We start from the raw sequence: 13,360 nt of genomic DNA on the forward strand, positions 1-13,360 counted from the left end.
TTTTCAGGTGGGGAGGGGGAGTAGAATGTCTAAACTCCCAGCCCACAGGCAGGATGAGTCATGCGCTGTCCACGCCCAACCCCAAGTGGCAGTTGGAACAGAGCTCTTTTCCGGTGGGGAGGGGGAGTAGAAAGTCTAACTCCTTAGCATCAGAGCGTGTTAATAATAATATAAGACATACTCATGATCTGATGGTCATTTCGAAAAATCCTTTCTTAGCAAGCACCTAGAAGCCCAGAGGAACATACGTGCCAAATTTCACGTGTGTAGGCTTTATGGTTCCGGAGATTTCGTGATGACGCGTTGAGTGGTATTTCGCTTTTAGGTATATAGATATCCCCCACGATAATGACGAGATTTTTTTATTTTTTCCTGGTTACCAAACCACTCACTCTGGCGCCCCCTGCTGGCCACAGCCACGACATACACCCATGCACACACACCCAGCAGCCTCTCGCAAAGCCGTCTCCAGCCCAGCGGGGGGCGCTGGCCCCTTTCACACGGAAGGGGAGGATGGGCTTGGGAGAAGAAGGAAGACGAGAGCGCCGCTACTACCTGAAGCATTCGTGGATCCAGAGGCGCGTCAAACTGGCTTTGGTATCGTGGAAGTCCTTGTGCGCCCTCAACATGCCTTGAAAGACCTGGAGGAGGAGGAGGAGAAAAGGGGAACCAACGGACCACCTTTGAGAGGCGGGACAGCCGCACAATCTCGAACACAAGACATCCCCACCCCCAACGGTCACTAGACCCCAAGGGAGAAGGGGCCGTCTCTGGCCTCCAACCAGGCCTGGGGTGATGCTTCTGTGGGCAGAGAGGGCTTTTCCTGATCCCAGTGCCCCCTTGGTCAGGGGTCCTTTAAGATGCTCTTCCACACAGACGTAGGCCGTGGTGGTGGTTGAGGAGGAGGAGGAGGAGGGCTGAGTGGTTCGTGGTACTCAAATATCTAAGCTGGGTGGTTTTCTTGCAGACGTTTTCATGACCCATCTAGCTAACATCATCAGTGCTAGAAAGGAGTGGGGTTTGAAGGGAGGAGGAGGAGGAGGAGGAGGAGGAGGAGGAGGAGGAGGAGGACGGGTGCGGGGTCCATAGTGGTCTCTGAGCTGGGTGGTTTTCTTGCAGACGTTTCATGACCCATCTAGCTAACATCATCAGTGCTAGAAAGGAGTGGTGTTGGAGGAGGGGGAGGAGAAGGAAGAAGAAGAGGAGGAGGACGACGACGACTGTGGGGTCCTTGGTGCTCTCTGAGCTTGGTTATTTTATGGAGACGTTTCACGACCCAACTAGGGAACATCATCAGTGCTAGAAGGGATGGAAGTGTGATGATGCAAGAAAGCCATTTAAGAATGGCCCACAATCCTCCTCCTCCTCCTTCTTCCTTCTAGCACTGATGACATTACCTAGTTGGGTCCCGAAACGTCTGCAAGAAGCCCTCCAGGCTCAGAGACCCCCGAGGACCCCCCCCCCCCAATTCAACCCTGAGCTCTAAATATTCTCTCCCCTCTCCCCACCCCCCAGCCCCAGGAAAGCTTTTTCTTTTTCTTTTTCTGGGCCAGCCTCACATTCTCTTTCTCTTCTTTCTCTCCATTGATGAACAATGAAAGGGGAAGAATGCAGCGGAGGCTCCCTGGAGTAAAATACACCTGGCCTGATTTCATTGGGTTATCGAAGACCCTGGAAGTGGCTGCCCGGAATTAATCAGTCCCAAGCAAGAGAAGTAAACACTCCCTCCCCATGTCATCCCTCTTTTGCTTCCTTCTTTTCTTTTCTTTCTTTCTCTCTTTCTTTCTCTTTCTTTCCTTCTTTTTCTCTTTTTTCTTCCTTCCTTCTCTCTCTCTCCCCCTCTATTTCTTTCTTTCTCCTTTTTCTTTCTTTCTCCCTTCTTCCTTTCTTTCCCTCTCTCCCCCTTTCTTTCCCTCTCTGACCCCTCTCCCTTTCTTTCTCACTCCCCCTCTTTCTTTTTCTTTTTTCCTCCCTCTTCTTTTTCTTTCTTTCTTTCTCTTCTCCCTTTCCCTTTATCTCCCTCCCTTTTTTCTTCCTTCCTTCCTTCTTTTTTTCTCTCCCCTTCCTTCCTACCTTCCTTCTTTTGTATTCTTTCCTTCCTTCCCTCTTTCTTTCACTCTCCCCCTCTATTTCTTTCTTTCTCCTTTTTCTTTCTTTCTCCTTTCTCCTTCTTTCCTTTCTTTAATTCCTTCCTTTTCTTTCTTTCTCTCTCCTTCCATCCTTTCCTTTCTTTCCCTGTCTCTCTCTCCCACTCTTTCTTTCCTTCTTTCTTTCCCTCTCTGTCCCCCCTCTTTCTCTCCCCCCTTTCTTTCTTTTTCTTTCTTTCTTTCCTTCCTTCCTCCCTTCTTTTTATTCTTTCTCTCCTTCCTTCCTTTCCTTCTTTCTCTTTCTCTCTCTCCTTTTCCTCTTCCTTCCTTTTCTTTTTCTTTCTTCCCATCCTTCTTTTTCTTTCTCTCTCCTTCCTTCCCTTCTTTCTTTCTCTTTCTTTTTCTTTCTTTCCTTCCCTTCTTCATTTTTTTCTTTCTCTTTCTTTCTCCTTTCCTCTCTTTCTTTCTCTCTCTTTTCTCTCTCTCTCTCTCTTTTCTTCTTTCTTTCTTTCTTTCTTTCTTTCTTTCCTCATCAACTTTTCAATTAAAGTGCTCTTCCCGAAGGAAGCATTCACAGCCCTTCCTTTGTCTGCAGAAAAAAACCTGCCTCTTTCCTTGATCTGCCTTCCATCGCTTTTTCCATCAACTCTTTACGGTTCAAGGTGTCATTTAAGTGATCAAATAAAAACACCCCCCTTTAAAAAATAATAATAATAATAATAACAAAGCCGAAGATCTAAATAAGGACAATAAACATGGCTTGCCTGGATCCATACATCCTATTTTAAGCAGCAAGAAAATGCAATCATAACGGGATCATCATAATAATAATAATGTTGTTGTGGTTTGAAGAAGCCCCACTCTTATACTTTGGGGGGGGGGGAACGAGACCCCCCCCCCTCAATTTCTGGCCGTGCTCTGCTCCCCTCAACCGGCTGAAAAGCCTGGCAGGCTGGCACCGCAGCCCAGCTCAGGGGCATCCGGGCTGCGTTTGATGTGCGGGAGAAGAGCTTCGGGGCTTAAAAACCTGGGATAAACATTCGGTGGCATTTGATGTCTCCGAAGCTGCAGTGCCCATTTGATGTGCGCACCGCATCTCTGCCCTGCTTGGAATCCTAATGCTCACAGCCTCTGGGCATCCAGGGAGGCGGCGCAGGAAAACGTTAACCCTTGGAAAAAACGGTCTGGCTCACGCTTAACAGGCCCGGATAGCCGCTCAGGGCCCGCCGTGAGGACAGTCACGGAAGATGGGCACCCTTGCTGGCGAGAAGAGAGAAGCGGAGGGAGGGGGAAGGAATTCTTTGGGATTTGAGGAGGGAGGGGGTGGATGTTCGGAAGACCTTGGGTGGGTAGAGAAAAACCTTCCCTAATTCCAAGCTTTCAGGAGCTAAGCAAGACTCGCTTCCTTGCCCGAGGCACAACTGGCTCGCAACGCATGTCGGGGAGCTCGCCCGCCCCTCCGCGTGGGTCGGCTGGCATCACTTCAGTGAAGGCCTTCTCCCTTTGCCAAGGGCCAGGCGATGCCTGAGAAAGGAACTTCGACAGTGGCACAATTCGAGTCTCCGGGACACCCCGCCCCCATCAGCTGGGGAGGGGCATTGGGGGACCCTTTGTGTTGTTGTTGTTAAATGACCCCATAATCCCTCGCGGGGTGGAATCGGGGCAACTGAATGGAGCTGCTTACTGGCCGGATGCTCTTCCCTGTCACCAGTGCGGAGTTATATTCGGTAGATATATTCTCATCGTGCCCAGAGAGAGAAATAGCGGCCTCTACCTAGGATCGAACTCACAGACTCCTGATTGGGAGGCGAGAGCTCCGCCTCTAGGCCACCACACCACCCTCCAACCGTTTCTTTAGTCATCATCTTCTTTTAACGACCCCATAATCCCTTGCGGCGGTGGAGTCGGGGCAACTGAATGGAGCTGAGTGATTTACTGGCCGGATGCCGTACCCTGTTGCCATTGCGGAGTTATGTTCGGCAGATCTATTCTCATTATGCCCAGACAGAGAGAAATAGCGGCCTCTACCTAGGATACAATGCACAGCTTTCTGATTGGAAGGCGAGAGCTCCGCCTCTAGGCCACCGCAACCACTCCTAATGGGGGGACCCTTCTCTCTACCTTGGAAATGTCCCGGAGGTTGAAGAGGTAGTGGATTTTGGCCGGCGTGGGTAGGAACCGTTGGACCACGCTGTTGTAAAGCTCCACCGTGGCCTCAGTGATGACATTCCCGATGGGTTTCACAGCCTCCTCGAAATTCTGCAACTTCTGGTTGATCATGGTGCCGAAGATGCGACGGATTTGGGAATCCTGTCCACGGGGAGAAAATCAGGAAGGTGGCAGAGCAATGGGACAGCACTCTCCCCGCCCCACGTGGGTCTGATTTAAGCCTCCAGCTGCAGGAGATGTCTTTCTGGAAGTTCTCTGCACGCTAGATGGTCTTCAAGGGGTAGATTGGTTCTGATCTCGAGGTGACAATCAAACACACGTGGGCCCTTGGAGTTTAAGGCCGGGGACCCCATGAATTTAAGGGGTCCCAACATTTGAGGGAGGACCCTCCCCCAGTGCAAACCCCGGGCCGAAAATGTGAGCCAAAGCTAACGTTTAAAGGAGCCCATTGAAAACTTGGATCAAATGTTGAATAGCCTTGGTAAGCCTTAAGACCTGTGGACTTCAACTCCCAGAATTCCCCAGGCAGCCATATGGGGTGACTTTCTTAATAGATGGTGGGTATGCAGTAAACATAATATATTTTGACTTCAGCAAAGTGAAAAAAAAAAGAGCTGGCTGGGGAATTCTGGGAGTTGAAGTCCACAAGTCTTAAATCAGGGGTCTCCAACCTTGGCCACTTTAAGACTTGTGGACTTCAACTCCCAGAATTCTCCAGCCAGCCATTGTAGGGTAACTTTCTTAATAGATGGTGGGTATGCAGTAATATATCTTGACTTCAGCAAAGTGGGGAAAAAGAGCTGGCTGGAGAATTCTGGAAGACTACAAGTCTTAATTGTGGGCTCTCCAACTTTAAGACTCGTGGACTTCAACTCCCAGAATTCCCCGGCCAGCTCTTTGTTTCACTTTGCTGAAGTCAAGATATATTACGCTTACTGCATACCCACCGTCTATGAAGAAATGGCTGGCTGGGGAATTCTGGGAGTTGAAGTCCACCCCTCTTAAAGTGGGCAAGCTTAAGAAATCACAAATTATATCCCACAACCGGGCCAACACTCCAAAGCGACAGGAAAGTCCTCCTAGGTGTAAGGGACGTGAAAACGGAAGCCCATCTTACATGGAGCTTTCAGGGGTTCAGAAGCAGGTGGAGATACCATGGTGAACTTCCTGCATTGCCCCCCCCCCCCGTAGCTGTGCCTTGCCAGCAAGGCCAACAAAAACCTCTCCCCCTCCTCTTCCCATCATCCCCGTCCTGCCCTCCGCCAAAGAGACGGTGGCCAATCGTTAGAACTAAGTGGGCCACCTCTGCAGGAGTTGGTGGCAGAGAGAATCAGGAAAGGTTGAGGAGGGTCTCTCTCTCTCTCTCTCTCTCTCTCTCCAGGTTAAGCCCTCCACCCCCGGTTCAACTGCCAATCAGTCCTTACGGTTGGGAAGGTCATATTGATGAGATTGAAACGGCTCTGCAAACGGCTGGAGATCACCGTACGGCCTCCTCCGGGAGGTCCCATGGCCGCCATCAGGAACATGTCCTGGGGGGGGGGGGAGAGATGCCCCCCAGATCAAAACCAGGGGAGGAAAAAAGGACGCCACCGAGCCACCTTGCCCACAATCCGCAAAGGGTTTAGCCGCCTCCGTGCCGAACCCGGGCGCACGACGAAGCCGGCGGCATATAAAGAGGGGAACATAATCGCTGGCACGGCGTGTGCCCCCCCTGCCCCTCCCTTGGGGTCCTGTGCCGCGCTGGCCCCCTCCCCTTCTCCACCCCTGACTGAAATCCAGAGACACGACAGCCTCTTAAAGAACAATTATTCCGGGCACAAGTGTCTTTCATTGCCAGCTGCCGAGTTTTCAAACAACCCCGGGGGTCTAAATAGACAATGCCGAGTTCGGTGCGTGACCGCATTTAATGCGCCGGAGAGACGCCTTTTCAAAACAATGGGCCCTGGCAGGCAGGCAGGCGGGCATCGAGGTCTGAAGGGAGGGGGGGGGGCACCACAGGTGGGTGAGGCCCAGTGGTGGGTTTCACATCATTTTACCACCGGTTCGCCGCGAACCAAAAATGCGAGCGAAATGTGGCTAAATAGGACGGCATAGCAGGTTTTCCACAACCGGTCCGTTCGAACCGATACGAACCGGCTGAAGACCACGACCCGGTTCTTACCTTGATGTGTTTGATGGTCTGCTTGGTCCGGTCGTACCAGAAGCCGTAATCCAGCCATAGCCGGAGGAGTTCCAGCGGAGGCTGAGATCCGAAGGTGTCTTTGGCTGGCATGTTGAGGTCATCCATGAAGGTGATCATGCTTTTCCCTCCCATGGGCACGTAGACGCCCTTGGTGCGCTTCTCCACGCGGCTCTCGATGATGCTCTGGACGTTGTTGGAGGTGGTCTGCGTGGGACGGGAAAGGGAAGGGACGCCCCTTAACAGAAGGGGGAGAGCCAAAGAACCAGGCCCGGCGTTGGAGAAATAGCAGTTATAGCAATAGACTTATATGCCGCTTCAAAAGGCTTTTACCCACCTTGGAAGGATGGAAGGTTGAGTCAACCTGGAGCCGGTCAGGATCGAACTCCTGGCAGTGGGCAGAGTCAGCGTGCAATTGTACATTCTAACCACTGTGCCAACATGGCTTTTCCTTGCTATATCTCCTTCCTTCCTTCCTTCCTTCCTCTTCCTTCTTTCTTTCTTTTCCTTCCTTCCTATCTCTCCTTCCTTCCCTTCCTCCTTCTTGCCTTTTTGTCTCCCTTCTCTTCCTTCCCTCCTTTTTCATTCCTTCCTTCCCTCTTTTAGCAATAGCAATAGCAATAGCAGTAGACTTATATACCGCTTCATAGGCCTTTCAGGCCTCTCTAAGCGGTTTACAGAGAGTCAGCATATTGCCCCCAACAATGTGGGTCCTCATTTTACCCACCTCGGAAGGATGGAAGGCTGAGTCAACCCTGAGCCGGTGAGATTTGAACCGCTGAACTGCTGATCTAGCAGTAGCCTGCAGTGCTGCATTTAACCACTGCGCCACCTTGGCTCTTGCCTCTTCCCTTTTTCTCTTCCTTCCTTCCCTCCCTCCTTCCCTCCTTCCTTTACAGCCCTCTCTGAACGGTTTACAGAGTCAGCCTCTTGCCCTCCAGCAATCTGGGTCCTCAATTTACCGACCACAGAAGGACGGAAGGCTGAGGCAACCTGGAGCCGGTCAGGATCGAACTCCTGGCAGTGGGCAGAGTCAGCGTGCAATAGTGCATTCTAACCACTGTGCCACCATGGCTTTTCCTTCCTTCTAATTTTCCTTCCCTTCCTATCTCTCCTTCCTTCCCTTCTTCCTTCTTGCCTTTTTCTCTTCCTTCATTCCCTTCCTTTTTCTCCCTTCCCTTCTTCCTTCTTGCTTTTTTTCTCTTCCTTCCCTTCCTTTTCCTTCCTTCCCTCCCTTCTTCCTTCTTGCCTTTTTCTCTTCTTCCCCTTCCTTCTTCCCTCCCTTTTCCTTCCTTCCCCCTTCTTCCTTCTTGCCTTTTTCTCTTCCTTCCCTTCCTTCTTCCCTCCCTTTTCCTTCCTTCCCTTCTTCTTTCTTGCTTTTTTCTCCTCCCTCCCTCCTTCCTTCACAGCCCCCTCTAAGCAGTTTACAGAGTCAACTTCTTGCCCCCAACAATCTGGGCCCTTGTTTTACCGACCTCGGAAGGACAAAAGGCCGAGTCAACCTTGAGCCGGTCAGGATCGAACTGCCGAACTGCAGTCAGCCGAAGTAGCCAGCAGGACTGCATTCTAACCACGGTGCCATCGCTGACGGCCATAACAAGAGTCCCAAATTTCCGCTAGGGGTTCGTTAAGTGAGCTTGTGATTTAAGGAGAGATTGGGGAGCTGTTTGTCTGAAACAGTATAAGCTCTCCTGCTCGAGCAGGGGGTTGGGATAGATGACCTCTGAAGTTCCTCCTGACTCGGTTATTCTGACAAGAAAGACTAGGGGAGGCACCCTAGCAATGTTTCTGTACTTGAAGGGCTGCGCCAAAGAAGAAGGGGTCCGCCTATTCTCCAAAGCCCCTGAAGTCAGGACAAGAAGGAATGGATGGAAACTAATCAAGGGGAGAAGCAACCTGGGACTTAGGAGGAATTTCTTGACAGTGAGGACAATTAGCCAGTGGAACAGCTTGCCACTGGAAGTTGTGGGTGCTTCGACACAGGTTTTTTAAAAGAGATTGGACAGCCATTTAGAGTAGAATAGAGGGACCTTGGAGGTCATCTAGTCCAACCCCCTGCCCTGTACCATTCCAGACAAGCGGCTGCCCAGGATCTTCTTCGAAACCTCCATGGATGGAGCACCTACGATTCCTGGTGGCAAGCCGTTCCACTGGTTAATGGACCCTGGCAGACCCTTTCCAGAAGCCCCGGGGCTATCTGAGAGCCTAGGCCACCCTGAGTCCCCTTCGGGGGAAAAGGGCGGCATATAAATTTAATAAATTGAATTGAATTGAGGAGCTATTAACAACGATCCCCGTCGTCTCCCAGGAATCTTAAAAGTTCATCTTTTTGGGAGAATAAGCCGATTAAAATAATTCAGGATGGTCAATTAGTAATCTTGCAATCAAAGCCGAGGAGAGAGCAATTAGCACAGCCGGATCAAATCGAACCGAGGGGACACTCCTCGGAGGCGATGACATCACTTGGGTGGACTGCGTTCTATTGGTTACTGGCTGAGTTAACCCACGCATGACCGCTGTCTCCACCAACTTTGGAGAATAACAGAGTCGGAAGGATACCTTGGAGGTCTTCTAGTCCAACCCGCTGCTCAAGCAGGAGACCCTATACATCACTTCTACCCAGACTATTCGCCTGAAACCGTATAGGGCAGTGGTGGGATTCAGCCGGTTCGCACTTATTCGCGAGGACCGGTTGGTAACTTTCTTAGTAGTTCAGAGAACCAATTTGTTGGAAGAAATCTCCTTTTGTTTTTTTCCGCTTTACAGGGCTAATCCTGTAAGGAAGGCAGGAAGGAAACATTCTGGCGTTGTTTCTAGCCTCATCTCTATTGCTCTGCTTACTGAAACTGCCTCTCCGGTTAACCCTGATTACATTGTAACAGCTAAGGCGAAGCACCCATCGACGGCAGTGGTGTTGAGTTAGCCATGCCCACCTGGTCACATGACCACTGAGCCCCACCTACCCAGATGGTCATTAGGGCAGAGAACCGGTTGTTAAATTATTTGAATCCCACCACTGGTATAGGGTTTCCTGCTCGACCAGGGGGGTGGACTAGATGACCCACCAGATCCCTTCCAACTCTTGTTCTTCTGTCCCGCGATTTATGTTGAGGCCTCCCTCTTGCCCTTGTTTGAGACCGAGGGCGTAGGTGGGCCCTTACCTGAGCAGACATGTTGATGACCAGGATGGCCCATTTGATGCTGTCCAAGGACTGAAGCACCCCCTGGGCAATGGAGGTCTTCCCCGTGCCCACCATGCCAACCAGCACCACCGGCTGTTGGTTGGAAATCAGGGCGTTGACGAGATAGTTGTAGCGCATGGTGTCGACCGTCGGCACGATGATCTTGTAGAAGGGGATGCTGGGGAGAGAAGAGGAGGGGTCAGCTCGGGACGCATGCCCGAGATGCGCCCGCCCCAACCTGTGTGTGTGGTGCCTTCCAAGGAAGCGCTTGTGGCTGTGCCGAAAACCCTTGTTGAGAGGCATTAAAATATCCAACACGAGACACAATTCCCACAGTTGTCATCCCCGCTGAAAGCTGAAAGCTCGGAAGGCAGCCACTGTTCTCGATGCTGTCCGTCCCTTCCTTGTCCGGCGTGGTGCGCAGGCGGGTGGCTGCCCATGGCTTCTCGGGGACCGCGTCTTTCGGTAATTCCAGGCCGCTGATTGGATTACGGGTGTGAGTGTGTGTGTGTGCGTAAACGGATGCGAGCCACCGGCTTAAATCAGGGCTGGCAGGCGTGAGGGATGGTGGGGGGAAGACGGCGGCTGTGACGTTGTGTGTGGTTGTGTGGAGGCCGGAAATTGGAGAGTTGAGATGCCAAGCTGGGCACAAATAGCAGTGGTGGGTTTCAGCTGGTACAGCCAGATACAGATGTATCGGTAGTAGCTTGGAGCAGCTGACAGGCTACCGGCTCATTTGGTCCACCTGCTTGCTCACATTCTATACCGGTTTTTAAAGCAACCAGCCAATTGCGCACATGCGCACATCGTATGGCGCCTGCATGAGTTCCGACAAGCAGCTGGGTGTCGCAGGGGCGCCGAAGTGAGCATGAAAGGATGCACGGACCTGTGAGCACCGTACCGGTAGCGACGGGAAGAGTAACCCACCACTGACGAAGAGGTTAGCTCAGCCATAGAGACCATGCCTTCACCGCCCCCTCTATGGGTAGTCCTCAACTTACGACCGCAATGCAGTCGAACCTTTCCATTGCTGAGCGAGACAGTTGTTACGCCGAGTTTTGATCCAGAGCATTGGCTCAGTTTTGCCCCGTTTTGCGACCTTTCCTGACACAGTTGTTAAAGGAAACCACGGCAGTTGTTTAAGAGAGTCACATGGTTGTTAAGTGAATCTGGCTTCTCCACTGACCGGCCGAAGATCGCAAAAGGGGATCACGTGACCCCGGGATGCTGCGATGGTCATAAATATGAATCAGTTGCCAAGGGTCCGAATTTTGATCATGTGACCGTGGGGAGGTTTGCAACGGTCGTGTTGCAACTTCGGTCGCGTTGCAACTTCGGTCACTAAACAAATGGTTGTAAGCCGAGGACTACCTGCACTGTTAGGACACCAGTGATGAGGGAAGGACCTCCAATGACCACTGTTGAAGGCAATCCTACCCAACTTCCTTTATTATGGATCAACCCAGGACTGTCCCCTGACCAGCCCACTGTTGGGGGAGACGTACGAACCACAGCCCCGTAATGTCCTCTTCCTCCTTTCTAGCCCCCATCTGGCAATTTCCACCATGCTAGGACCACTGCTCGGATTCCCACCCGTGGAGAAACAGTTCCACCTTCCATCCATCCAGAACTTCTGGCCTTCAAACTACCCAGGACGTGCATCAGCAACCTGCAACCCTGGAGCCGCATGTGGCTCTGGAGCCACATGTGGCTCTTTCATCCCTCTGCTGCGGCTCCCTGTCACCGATCAGCTTCACAGTGGATAGGGCTTTCGGTTAGGACAGGTAGCGAAAAAGGACGCCACACTAGGGGGGAGGCTCTATGGTGGGGGAACCAGACTTCCTGTCGGCTCCAGAATTTAACGGGGGGAGGGGAGGAGGAGGGGGCTTCCGGTGAGGACATTTGTGGCTCTTTGAGTGTTTAAGGTTGGCGACTCCTGATACATGGATCCGGGTCTCGGGAAAGGAGGCCGTCCTCCCTGAAGGCCACTCGTCCACGTTCTTGAGATGTTGGCCAACGGGCCAGAGGATTACTCACTTGGGAGGGTATCTCCACATCTTGGGAAGGTTGTCCTCAAAGGCAACCCACTGCTTCCTCTTGGGGTCCACGTAATACTCGTAGACGGTGTCCTGAGGAAGAAAGCAAACAAGGAGTAGGTGAGGTGGATCTTCTCAATGTCAGCTTTTCCGACCCAACGCAGAAGATCCCGGAAAGCCGAGTGAATCTGAGTGACCTTGTTAGGAAAGGTTCCCTCGATTTCCCGCAGGAAGTTGTCAATCTTCTTCCGGCCTTCCTCGTCCACGGCGGCGCACAGCGACCAGATCATGCTGAAGACGAAGTACATCTCCACCAAGGTGGAGTAGTTCTCTGTGTCAGTGAGATTCAGCTGGAAGAAACGGGGAGATCTTCACTCAAGCCACCAAGGGCCACCAGCATCTCCCTAGCCAGAGATGTGGGGCAGAGACAGACAGAGGGGGGGGGGGGCATGGAAGGTCTGTTGGAACACAGGTAGTCCTTCACTTACAACAGTTCATTTAGTTCATCTTCTTTTAATGACTACATAATCCAATGCGGGGTGGAGTCTGGGCAACTGAATCTCCAGAGCTAGCAGAGTGTTTTATTGGCTGGATGCCCTTCCCTGTTGCCAATGGGGAGTTTTGTTTAGCAGATATATTCTCATTGTTCCCAAACAGAGAAATCCCCTCACAATCAGGAGGCTGTGGATTCGATCCTAGGTAGAGGCCGATATTTCTCTCTCTGAGCACAATGAGAATAGAACTGCCAAATAGAATTCCACATTGGCAACAGGGAATGGCATCCGGCCAGTAAAACACTCAGCTCCATTCAGTTGCTCCGATTCTACCCCGCAACGGATTATGTGGTCATTAAAAGAAGATGAGGACTAAATAACTGTTGTAAGTCAAAGATTACCTGTATTAGAAGGACCGCAGGGCAGGTGGGAAGGGGTGGGTGGGTCCCTTGCGTGGCGCTTACCCCTTCCTCGGCCAAAGATGTGAAAAGTTTGCAGAGAGCCACGATCCCATTGTATTCCGTGATAGGAACCAATTCCTGACAATTGTCCTTCTTGAAGTTCAGGATCCTGTTGGTGAATTTGTCGAACATCCGCTGCAAAGTTTCCGTTTCCACCTGCGAAGGGAGAGAGAGAGAGGGGCAGGTGCGCGGAAGGTGGACAACTCGCCGCGGCCAATTTGCCCCGGGACAAGTTAACCGCCGGACGATTCGGCAAAAGGCAAACAACGCTACACTCATTGCGAACGGCGTTGTGGCCGCCCGAGGAAGAAAGTCAATCCAGAAATACAAGAGTCGCGGTAATTCCGATGAAGTCAAATCGATCTGTCGGAACAGAGCGGGAACGGGACCTTGGAGGTCTTCTAGTCCAACCTCCCGGATCAAACAGGAGACCCTAGAACAGGGATGGCTAACCTTTTTCTCCTTGTGTGCCGAAATTGCACGTGCACGAATGACAGCGTGCGAGTCCGTGTCCACCACCATAATGCAATGCTCCCCGCCCCCCTGTGCTTGTGCGCCCGACTTCCCGCACAGTCCCCCTAGGCATTTACGTGTGACTCCCTCCTCCCGCCCCGTGCATGCGTGCGTGAATACATGCGGGTGCGTCTCTCACATGCACAGCAGAGGCCCCCAAATCAGCTGGCCGGCGGGAGCTGCGCATGCACACACAGTGGAGCTACACTGGCTGATGGGTCGCGCGCCTGCAGACAAGG

General features: G+C 52.0%; 1 protein-coding gene across 1 annotated transcript in view; it reads right to left on the bottom strand.

Moving 5' to 3' along the window:
• DNAH2 (dynein axonemal heavy chain 2) overlaps positions 1 to 13,130 on the bottom strand; it is a 66,229-nt gene extending 53,099 nt beyond the window's left edge. Inside the window, exons 1-9 of the mRNA XM_032236637.1 lie at positions 13,062 to 13,130; positions 12,612 to 12,764; positions 11,851 to 12,003; positions 11,655 to 11,746; positions 9,597 to 9,795; positions 6,418 to 6,642; positions 5,681 to 5,785; positions 4,209 to 4,397; positions 556 to 641 (exon numbers count right to left, since the gene is read on the bottom strand). Coding sequence (XP_032092528.1) covers positions 556 to 641; positions 4,209 to 4,397; positions 5,681 to 5,785; positions 6,418 to 6,642; positions 9,597 to 9,795; positions 11,655 to 11,746; positions 11,851 to 12,003; positions 12,612 to 12,764; positions 13,062 to 13,130 — 1,271 coding nt within the window. The remainder of the gene's footprint in view (positions 1 to 555; positions 642 to 4,208; positions 4,398 to 5,680; positions 5,786 to 6,417; positions 6,643 to 9,596; positions 9,796 to 11,654; positions 11,747 to 11,850; positions 12,004 to 12,611; positions 12,765 to 13,061) is intronic.
• Between the last annotated feature and the right edge of the window lie 230 nt (positions 13,131 to 13,360).

Source organism: Thamnophis elegans, chromosome Z (assembly GCF_009769535.1).
Source record: "Thamnophis elegans isolate rThaEle1 chromosome Z, rThaEle1.pri, whole genome shotgun sequence".
NCBI classification, from domain to species: domain Eukaryota; kingdom Metazoa; phylum Chordata; class Lepidosauria; order Squamata; family Colubridae; genus Thamnophis; species Thamnophis elegans.